At 36.4% G+C, this 12,513-nt stretch overlaps 1 protein-coding gene across 1 annotated transcript in view; it reads right to left on the reverse strand.

Annotated features, from left to right (window-relative positions):
* The window catches only part of LOC135196983 (uncharacterized), a 568,012-nt gene that overhangs the window by 342,795 nt on the left and 212,704 nt on the right, over nt 1–12,513 (reverse strand). The window contains exon 4 of the mRNA XM_064223859.1: nt 5,319–5,489. Coding sequence (XP_064079929.1) covers nt 5,319–5,489 — 171 coding nt within the window. The remainder of the gene's footprint in view (nt 1–5,318; nt 5,490–12,513) is intronic.

Consider the following 12,513-nt stretch of genomic DNA (forward strand, 5'->3'; position numbering starts at 1 on the left):
CACCCACTCTATGTATGTATGTATGTATATACAAAATCATTTGCGCTAACACACTCGTTAATGCAATTCTACATTCTGTATACATTAAGACTCGCACATATGTCCACACACACACACACACATACAAGTTCATCAAGAGAAACTCCCCAACTGCCAGTAACAATAGGTAAAAGAGGTAAAATATTCTTGAAAATCATTCCAGGAAATGAGGTGAAAAGAAATAAAAAGCGCTGTTCGATACGGATTGTGGAGCGAGTCTTTGTTGGGTTCAGAGAAACTCAAGATTTAAAAGAAGCGAAGGACTCTAATTGTGATTTGATTCGCTTGGGCCGAGAAATGTCCAGCCATCGGTCTTGAGGATGAATCTGGTCGTTTTCCTTTCAGTTTTTCCTGGCGTTTCTGTTGTCTGCATGGATACGTTCTGTTACGACTCGTATTGTGTTTACTCGTCTTATTTGCATTCTTCTCCGTAATTTGAACTCGAAAAATATCGACGGTAGACATTCATAATTGGAAACACTGGGACCACGAGAGAGAACGAAAGTGTGTGTGTGTGTGTTGTGCGTGCACGCGCTAACTGGTGGCAAGGAGGAGAAAGGCTTGTGTGGACCGCCGTTTTGCAGCATAAAGATTACATGTTTTAACTGCTACCATACATGGTTTTTTTTTTCCGCCAGCCAATATTCCTCACAAAGATATGCATTCATTCTTAACTTCTACTTAATATATATAAATAAATATATATACTATATATATATATATATATTATATATATATATATATATATATATATATATATATACGTGTGTCATTTATATTTGTTGCCACTGAGTTACCGGAAGACATCGTTCAGCTAGAAAAAGCCAAGAACTCCCAATCGAGGATGAAGCCCCTGTGTTATGGTACGGAAATCGAGAAGGGTTCGGCACCACAAAACAAACCTGATCCCAAAAGAAAAATCTATCAATCATCTATCATTGAACTTCATCCCTTGAATATAAGCTTGTATTTACGCATACTTGTCTAAAAAACGGGTAGAACTGGAGTTACTAGACCTTTGACTCCACCTTACTGGAAGTAAAACAACTATATATAACTGCATCAGCGTCAGCTATAAAATAAAGTTCACAAACCACCAATGCGAGAGGTTCAGGTGGCTTTATTTTCTCCATAGCAAAATGAGAACAGCCAATAAGAAATCAGACCTCAGACAGAGATCTGGAAAGATTCATTAAAGAATTCCAGGGAACTGGAAGGAAGGGGAGGAGGAGACGCCACCTGATCCGGACGACACAAATAGAAAACGGACCTGAGATCGTCTCCTCTTCTTCAGGTTCTTCAGGAGGGAAAACGATCAGACTGGTCTGGATTACAGGGTTACTGGAGAACATTTTCGGCTCTCCTGCATCGGGATGGCTGCTGGAATCCTCAAAAAAAGTATACATCACTATTTTTGGGCTTTTAAGGAAATTTCGTTTTTCCGAGAGAAATACACATTCCTTTGGTTGGACCTTGTAGAGGTATTTCCATTTTTAGTTTTCTGAAAAAAAAGAAAAAAAAAAAACTATTGAGATGGCTTTGTCTGTCTGCCCGCACTTCTTCTGTCCGCAGTCAGAGATAAAAACCTACGGAGGCCTGCAATTGGTATGTTGGTCATCAACACTCCAGTCATCAAACATACCAAATTGCAGCCCTCTAGCCTCAGCAGTTTTTATTTTATTTACGGTTAGAGTTAGCCATGTTCGTTCTCTGGCAACTCTATAAGACAGACCACCACCGGGCCGTGGTTGAAAGTTTCATGGAACACGGCTCTAACAGCATTATATGCTGTACAGAAAACTTGATCGCAACGAGAAAACTTCGGCGTATTTCTTACTTTTTTTTCTGAAAAAGCATTACACTCCTTAAAATAATTTCCATATGGCTAGCCTTGGCTTTCAAGTCTGCCCGCATTCATGCAAGAGCCCGTGCAGACATAAGACCAGGGTAACAGAACAATAACCTGGCCTCTGGTGGTCTTCAACTGAAGGCCAAAAAAAAAAAGAATTGCTATATGTCCAAGTTTCATAGGACTTCCGAAGAATGCTCGCCTAATTCTTGGCATATACATAATGTTTACTTATTATTCTCCACACACACACACACACACACACACACACACACCCATATATATATATATATATATATATATATATATATATATATATATAATATATATATATATAATATATAGTAAGTAATTCAGAAGATGGACCTATTCACATGGAAGAAAACCCACAGGGGCCACTGACTTGAAATACAAGCTTCCAAAGAAAATGTACTTCGTTAGGAAGAAGTAAGAGGAGACAGAGAGAAATAAAAAAAAGAAGAGATCTCACTAATTAAAATAGAAAGAAATAAATCAATGAATACATAAAAATGTATGAAAATGGGAGGGGAATAGTATTAGGTGAGTGATACATTGTATCTTCGCCTGAACTTCTGAAGTTCCAGTTGCACGAGATACATACCTAAGAAAGAATAAATTTCCAACAAGGCGACTGCGCTTCGTTTGCATTTTACTCTAAATTGACATTTTCTGAATATCTTATAAAATCAGTATACTTTCTTCCTTGTCAAGTATCAAATAAAATGCGCGTAGAAACAGAAATGAACTCTCCTGTCTCGGTCGATTAGCCAGAAACCAATGATTCACTCCACACAGGACCAAATTCAATGGGTAAAATTCGGTTCACTAGTTGTTTTAAAATTATCTGGCCTTATGTCAGCACACGCTTCTGCTCCCGCATCGGCGAGGAAACGCCAAACCATTTCTACAGATACCCAGCAGCCTCAACTGAAACGTTCAGAGTGAACGATATGCATATACAGTGGATGGTATTAAATATTATACACTACTACATGCATCCAAGACCCTCCTTCAAGAACGGAATAATACTTGTTTACGTATAGAACGAGTGCGTCCGTAAGACAGCTTGAACACTTTTCCGTACCATTGTTGGCAAAAAGACGTCAGAATCTGCAAAAAAGGGCAAAATTCGTTGCAAGTTCCATCCTCTCCCGATGAACATACGTAAAGTTGCAACCGTAGCTTACATAAAATTATCAATGATGCCAGTCCACCAAAGATCATTTCCTTTCTACACTTCTCTTACGAGACCTAACTCGCCTTTTTGCATCGTAACTTCATCATTGTTCTCCTCAAAGGGTGACCTGGTGCGGGTCACGCGCGGGGTCACTTGTTCAAGAGAGGAAGAGGCTGGTTGTGGGCCTTGGTGCTCGGCCTAACCAACCAACCAACCAACCAAGAAGAGGGTCCCTAAAGTTTGGCAGCACCTGGACCGACGCTGATTCACGTCCGTCACTTGAGTGGAGAAGCTTTGCTAACTTTGAGTTGTTAACAACTCAGGACCTTCATAACATGAACGACGATGAAGTTAGGATGTATAAAGGGCCTTTAAGTCGGTTAAATAACGGTTGACATCATTCAGCTGAATTAACGATCGAAGTCAAGTCAGGCGACATAATCATGCATTCTTAACTCGTACCGAAGTTAACACTACGCAATGATATGATTGATTTATGGATCTTTTTTTACAGAGCAATACCTGAACTTTTTTTTTTTTTTTTTTTTTTTTTTTTTTGCTCGCCAGTCAACACAGTGTATTTTTTATTCGTCCCGTAATTGGATTTCATTCCACATCTTCGAGTTTATTTGAACCGCCATTGATTTGTCGCAAAATCTATTTCACATCGGTTACCCACCCATTCACTGAGCGCAAATGCAGGCTTATCAAAAATTCGAAACGTATTAATAAAGAGGCTTTACAATACATTCAAGCGGCCTCACCAATATTCTATTACGGAAAGCGAAATCTTCAAATAACCGATGCCTGGATTACCCGCTTAATTAAAAAGTCATATACTTGGCCGGATCTTAATGAAGTGCGTCGTATTTTCATTTGCGCTTCTACTCCAGTTTCATAATTAAAAGATAAACAATAAAGAAGAAGACCCGAAGCACTGCGGGTTCTACAACGGAGGTTTGTGCAGAGTAGTTTTCTTGCAATTACCTTCAAATTAACGAGTCTTAACCTATTTCGAAATCAAGTCGACTCGTATCTTGTTGTTTTATATCAGATTAATTAAATTATGGTGAAAATCAATACGCTACGCTATCCTGCATACACACACAGATGCACGCGCGACCGCGCACATACACAATCATATATATATAATATTATATTATATATATATATATATATATATATATATATATCCGCACATCACAACATTTTATTATTATATATATATATATATATATATATATATATATATATATATATAATATACATATATATATAGTATACATATATATATATATATTATATATATATATATATATATATATATATATATATATATATATATAACACATAAGCTATGAGTGTGTGCAGGAATCTATTTTCTCACAAACCCAATTACATGATTAGACATAAACAAGTGCTTTGTTGTTTATAAGGAAGAATACAGAATGTGCTACTATACGTAAGTATCCTATAAGCCCAATCTAAGATTAAGGGAAGGAAAAAAGGAGAATGAAATACCGGATGTGACCTAAACCCCCCTCCCCCCTACAAAAAAAAGCGACGGATTGCCTCTTAAAAGAAGGAAGTGTATAGGACTCGCCTAAAGAAAGCATTTGAAGAATTCTACATTCTGTCTTTAGAAGAAATGTAGCACTAGGCGCAGTAAATACCTATGAATTAATGGGCATCCAATATTAAAAGCCCGTGCTGGCATAAAGCCAGCAAATTCTACAACAACAACAGTAAATATATCATTGTTATAACAGAAACTTTCAACCAAAGGGGATACCCAAAATGAAGTCTCCTGAGAGAGGGAGAGAGAGAGAGAGAGAGAGAGAGAGAGAAAGACGATGCACGCTATATTAGATTAATTATGTGATGAAGTCATTAAAATTCCAGCCAACAGATTACATCCATCATAGCACCATTTTATTCTGAATTGGCCTTCATTTAAACCCATTCTGTTGTCAGCCAAGACTAACGGAATTATTGGCCGATGGTCTGACAAATCGGGGGTAGTTTACGTCTCTGCTGCGCATGCGTGGCAGAGTCCACAGAGTGATGATCATTGGTTTACTATGTCCACACGAGCTATCACGGGATCCTGCACAAAACGACTAAATTGTGCGGAAACCCTGAAGAGTGGCGCTCGATGACTGACACATTTCCCATGAAAGGAAGAAATGCTGAATTAAGAGACGTGACTTATTACCAGGGTGTAGTACTCACCAAAGTGTACATGTCGTGATTTTCGGAGATGGTGGCCACAGTGCTCCAGGAATAGTGCGTCAGGAAGGCCAGCCTGGCTGCGTTGTGCGAGGAATCCGGCGCCACCGTGCGGATGAAGCGCGGAAAAGACGACCGGTCGCTCAGGGCGGGAGACACCGAGCCGAAGGAGACCTGTGGGAGCACAAAGGAAGAAGGAGAAAAATTAAACACTTTGTGACACGAATGTGATTGCTTTTAGAGCCAGCTAACATAAAATTTTTATTGGGAGTGAAAGAACGGAGAAAATCATCTAGCATATGAAGTGATGAATATTAAATGCAATTTTTACCCTCCTCTCTTGTTCTGGATAGCCAATATAGGTCTATTTTAACCGTTAAAAAAGACGTGATCTCGCTTTGTTCTTCGGGTACTTTTCCTTTTCTTACGGCAAGTGTTACAGTCATACATATGTAACTGAGGATTGTTTTAGTCAACTCAAATGAAGGACTCATTAGCATGGTCCGTGCTTATATGTATGTGAAAAAATAACCTACAGACATTCGTACCTTGACTTTATATATCATGCGGATTAACAAAATACGTCGTAACAAGAATTTCAATGGCAAGGGTGGAAATCTGAAAATGCCCAAAATGGCCGTCCAAACCTATTCTGGCTGGTTGATTGGATTTGGACTAAGATGACCTGATGTAGTCTTGTGTAAAACGGAATAAGAGACGAAGCCAGTTCTGTTAAGTAGTGCAGATGGTTGGGAGTTTGAAACAAAAGACGAAACAAACACAAGTTTTTCAAATGATGTACAAAGGAAAACACTGAATTTTGATAAAGTGAATATTTATATCCGCATCTGTCTAAAATGAGATTAAAAACACTACTGACAAAAACGATTAAATGATATTCATTCATTTTATTTAATATTTCCAAACATATAAACTAAAAAGATTGGGAAAATCATATATCATATAAAATGAAGATAACGAAAAATAATGAAAGGAAACGAAAAATAATGAAAGGAAACGAAAAATAATGAAAGGAATGGTTAAATCAATATTAAATATTAATAAGAAATAACACTGGAAGCTAATCAATGAACACAGGAATGAGAATGTTAAAAGTAATGATAAACTAGCAGAAATAACTCTATCTATGGCACGGAGGCAAGAGAGCTGCTTCATTCCCTACTTTCCCTCTACAGTAGAGCTACGATTAGACCTCAAAAACTGCCGGGGCTAGAGGGCTGCAAATTGGTATGCTGATCAAACATACCAAATTGCAGCCCTCTAGCCTCGGTAGTTTTTACTTTATTTAAGGTCAAGTTAGCCATGATCGAGCGTCTGGCACCGCTATAGGTGACAACAACACTGGCTACCACCGGGCTGTGGCTGAGTCTTTCATACAGCAGTATACGGTGACCAGAAAACTCGATTATGCCGAAGCATCTTCGGTATAAACTTGTTTTAATTATAATCTTCGAGTATTAGGTTGCCCCTGCCATCGGCATCTGCTAGAAAAATGTTGGAGAAACTTTTATGTAGCTTTCACCTCTCGTCCCTTACGGTTGAGGACAACCTGTCGTCTGTTATATTGCAAAATGATGCTCTGACGCGACAGATTTTGAAAAGAAATTGTGATTTTAAAATGACTTACTGATATTCAAAGTGGATTTGAGGAGGACTCGTGTGATGGGAAAGAAAGAGAGGAAAAACCTCCAGTGTAATTAGGTTCCCGTATGATCATCCAAATAAGACAAATATTTCAGGAAAGAAAATTGCTTAGCTCTCAGACAGAGAGAGAGAGAGAGAGAGAGAGAGAGAGAGAGAGAGAGAGAGAGAGAGAGAGAAATACCTTATCCACAGGGTGGGAGAGAGAAATGCATAATTAAGCTGATCACTGCCATAAAGCTGACAGGCCATTATTATGTGGAAAACCTTTGTAATTGGGGGCACTTTTTTCCTTTGTATTAATTACTGAATAATTCTCTCCAGTTTTAATACTGGAATGATCCCTTGATGAGGGACGCACAGCGAGCTGATGCCACGAGGTACATCAGTACGTTTTACACACACACAGACACACACACACACACACACACACACACACACACATATATATATATTTATATATTATATATATATAATTCATTGTTTTGTGTGTGTGTGTGTTGTGTGTATGTATGGTATATGTATGTGTGTATTGTATGTCACATTTATCTATGTAGTATATTATATTGAATCTATGTTGATGTTATATATCTAGCATAGTATAATTTATATCTATATCTAATATAATATATATATATATTATATATATATATATATATATATATATATAATTGACTAATTACGTTACCTTATTCAATTACAGATTGAAAACTTCATACAAATTTCAAATCTTATATCGCTACAGAAATGCAAAGTAAAACGATTTTCGTTTAATTCTGTATTTTTCGTTTGCCATGTCACCATTCCACTGCCTGAAATAGAGTCTCATTAAAACTCATCATAAAGATATACAAAAAAGGGTCATCTACTAAAGAATAAAATATGACCTCGCTTGAATATGCGCTAATTCGTTTTAATGGACTGCCATTTCCTACCACAAAATAATTTCCGATATATAGGGTCCACTGAAACAAACTTTCAGCGGTCATGAAAGGGGTTATGTGGTCAGTTAATTAATTTCCCTTACTTCATTTTGCAAAAAGTGTGACCCCCTTCAACCCATCCCCTGTCAAAGCCACTCAAATAGTATGTAGTCGGTTATGAGACCCTCAAACCACCGGAAACTCGTTTTTTTTTTTTTTTTTTTTTTTTTATGTTAGCACAATAATTCAAGAACTGGAGGACACAGTGAGATGAAAATTGTCATACATAATGCTATATGACCTATTTTGAATCATCTCAGAGCTAAGATAGTTTCAAGTGCATCAAACCTTCAACTATGCTTGGATTTCTCTTTCAAGTTAATGAACTGTCTCGAGAGGTGACCAAATGAATAAATCTTACAAGTTTTATGAAATTCTATTTACCTGTTATTAAGAAATTCAGCTGACACCCAAGGAAGTGAAAACATAGCCAAGAGTGGCATTCCGCGAAACTGAGTTGACAAATAAGGGCACTGATAAATGATAAGTATATGTCTGTTTTCATAGAGTGAAAATAAATATAAAATGACTAAGGTCCGTTTCAGCTGACATCATGCACACAAATCTCTCTCTAAACAAGAGCGTACAGAGACTCATTTGTTGTCAGAATAAGCTTCCTTCACAAGAACGGGTTTTTTTCACTGTCACTCTCACCACCAGCTGTTCTTTTCTACTGAAAACCCACATGAAAACTGTAGGACTGGAAATTACTTCAGATCTTTTGGTGTCCTTCAGTGAGGGTTGGTGTGGATGTCGATAAGCCAGGATGGAAAAGGAGGGATTTTTTAGTGGTAGAGGAAGTAGATTACGCTCGAATCAACATTATTTAATTACGCTCTATGCGGAAGACCAAGTTGAAAGGCTGAGAGATGCGGCTATAGTCCTGCTTACAGCTAACTGAACCAGTTGGGGGAGGATGTGGGGAGATGAAGTGTATCAGTGGGAGAGATGGCGGAGGTCAAAAAGGATCCAACGTGAATTTTTCCTGCAAGATTCATTAAACAGTCATGGGAAAAAAAGCAACCATAGATAATTGCAATTACAACAGCGCTATAGCCTTCTACATTGTTGAGAAGAGAAAGGAACGAAATTCAAGAAAATAAAGAGACAAAATGCATGAAAGTAAAGTGGGAGAAACTAAGACAACGGACGAGAGAACAAGAAGCGAAAAAGACAACGACCGACAGACTGGAGAAAGGAAAGGAAATGAACGCGTTCCCATCGGAACACAGACCTCGGCTTCTTCTTCTCCTCCTCTTCCTCCTCCTCCAGGAAATGAAGTGAAACTTGAGCCCAGATTTAAAAGGCAATGCTCAAACTTGAATCTAATTTCTAGGGCCCTTTACAAGCCTCCCTGACCTCACATTAGACCTGCTTGGATTGGCTCCCGGTGCCTTAGTTATCAGCATGGAAGGGGGGGTTTACAAGAGAGGGGGATTTTCTTCTCACTCATTCTCTTTAATCAGTATTCTCATTCACGTACGCTATACAGTGGGGCGTTCGGTAAGCGACGTTCAGCGACGTTGGGTCTGGTCAGTTCCTGAATAAGCGACCACAAAACAATTCCTAACGACTTAAGCATACAAGCCCTTTGGACTAGCAACTTCATCCCAAAACGTCTTGCTGATCTATATAGAAAACACCTTCTGGCGCCACCTCTTGTAAGATTGTATAAGTACAAGATATATGTATATCATATATATATATATATATATATATATATAATATATTATATATATATATATATATATATATATATATATATATGTGTGTGTGTGTGTGTGTGTGTGTGTGTGTGCGTGCGTGTGTGTGTGTGTATGTTCGTAAAAAGATAAAGAGCGAGCACTAATGAAAACCCATTTAATGTACAATATGCGTTTCATGTATTTTTATTATTTTCACATTATGAAGGCGGTTTCTTCATTCTTACTTGAAAATGTTAGGTGAAAGCCAAATAAAAACTCTCTCTCTCTCTCTCTCTCTCTCTCTCTCTCTCTCTCTCTCTCTCTCTCTCTCTCTCTTCCCGTGGATATTCACTCAAAATCTTATATGATTGTATTACAATAAGAGAAAAACAACATATTTTCATAAGAAAGAATACCAGAGTCTTGAACTAACTTGGCTAGTTTGATTTATATAAGCGAATAAATGACATTCAAACACAAAATAACTCCATGGATAGTATTAGCATTATATATAGTCTATCTTTTCACTTGAGTAACTTAGAAAAGATGAGTGTTGGGCGGAGGGGGGAAGAGAATGGGGGTAGGATGACATCGAATTCTTACGGTTCCAATAAATTAAAATAAAAGGAAAAAGAATTCCCTATTTCTTAATTCACGTCGTTCATCGTAGCGTGTGATATGATAAAACTACCAAAGTTAAACGAAGTGGAACAATTCTACCTAGAAAAATGGCGAAAAATTATGACAACCCTTCTGTAATCCAAATCATACAAGTTCCTTTATCAACGCCTTTTCAATGATGGCCGATTTTGAAAAGGTCTGACGACGTATGAATATTAATGCCATATCGACCGCTTTGTCTTCCTTTCTGTCTTTCTCGTAGATCACATATTTCCTACAATTCATAAACTTTCCTAAACGATTATATTCTTTAAATTAGCTGAATAACCATCCATCTCAAATTACCTGCCTTAAACGAAAAGTCCACCTTCATCCACGTACCACCACGGTGGGTTATGAAGGAGCGCAGCATATCATGCGATTAATGTTGGCAACGTTAACATATGTAACGTGGATATTTCTCTGTTAACTAATGTAATCTATGCATAGTCGTGTTATTAATTTATATATAATTATATACATATATATACATTTATATATATTATATATAAATATATAGGTGGTATATATAATACATCTATTATATGCTATAAATATTACCTGAAGAAGGAGACAGCAGTCTCTGAAATATAGTTTTTTCTCTCTATATTTTGGTGTTTTTATGAGATCCTGTTATTTTATATATATATATAGGATATATATATATATACATGGATAGACAGGTAGATAGATAGATACCTCGATGCATAGATAGAAAGATAGACATGTAAAACAAATAAGTACCTATTATCCAGAATCCCAATATATATAAATGATTAACCCACCTACGAAGAAAAGGACAGCGATAGCCCGTAATCCCCTCGGCTCCCGAAGGTGTACTCTCAGGCGCCGGGATGGAATAAAACTAGTCCCTTCGCCCCTATCACAGCCACCACCCAAAACGACCGAAATTCGCTTAGATTTCCCAGTCGCTCCCCAGAGAAATTCATTGGCCAATCCTCACAGCTATTCTGGGATGGCATCAACGGAGAAGAATTAGTCTATTTTCTTCCACTCAATTTTTTATTAAGAAACATACATATATATATATATATATATATATATATATATATATAATATATATATATACCTATATATCATAAATATAAATATATATACTATGTATATATATATATATATATATATATATATATATTTTGTATACATATATATTATCTTATATAACATATATATATATATATATATATACACACACACACACACACACATATATATATATATATATATATATATATATATATATATATATAATATAATATTATATATTATATATATTTGTCATGCACCTTCACAAACAGCCTCTCCACCAGCATGTCGAAACTCATTGTACAAAAACAGCGCTCACACACTTAAAATATCACCTTATTTCTTCATTTCATGAACACCAACACCACCTCACATCATGTGACATTTAACAATTAATAATCAACCCTTTTTATTAAACAATTACCTAAACTCTCACTATATAACCAAATCAGCTCTAATAACTCAGCCCTTTTCACCAATGCCAACTTTTGTGCTAATTCGCACCCCTATGAGTATCACACTTCCAACTTTCTAGCTGCCACATATCCTATACGTATATATATATATATATATATATATATATATATATATATATATATATATATATATACATACATGTTCATATACATATACATGCACACACACACAAACACACACACACACACACACATATATATATAATATATATATATATATATATATATATATATATATATATATATATATCTATATATTCGATATTATGTACATCACATACATAATACGTATGTATATATGTATGTATATGTGTGTATATGTATATATATATATTATTACATAATATATATATATATATATATATATATATATATATATACTCTTAGCTCCTCTACTGACTTCAGAAGTGAATTAAGAACCAGGTAGTTGGTCGAACGTGGAGGTTTCAAACCAAAGTGGAGTGAGGCAACTGACTGGCGATCTTTAAGAAGAAGAAGAAAAAGAAGCACAAAAAAAAACAGTTGCTGAAAACTGCAAAGGTACCGCTTCTAAGGCCTTTTCTTACCAAAAAAAGGCGAGCCACCCATTTCCAAGTATCCAAACTGTTCTGAACCACCTTATAGAATAGAATACAGAATTTAGGCCAAAGGCCAAGCGCTTGAAACTAAGAGGTCATTCAGCGCT

Source organism: Macrobrachium nipponense, chromosome 18 (assembly GCF_015104395.2).
Source record: "Macrobrachium nipponense isolate FS-2020 chromosome 18, ASM1510439v2, whole genome shotgun sequence".
In the NCBI taxonomy this organism is placed as follows: domain Eukaryota; kingdom Metazoa; phylum Arthropoda; class Malacostraca; order Decapoda; family Palaemonidae; genus Macrobrachium; species Macrobrachium nipponense.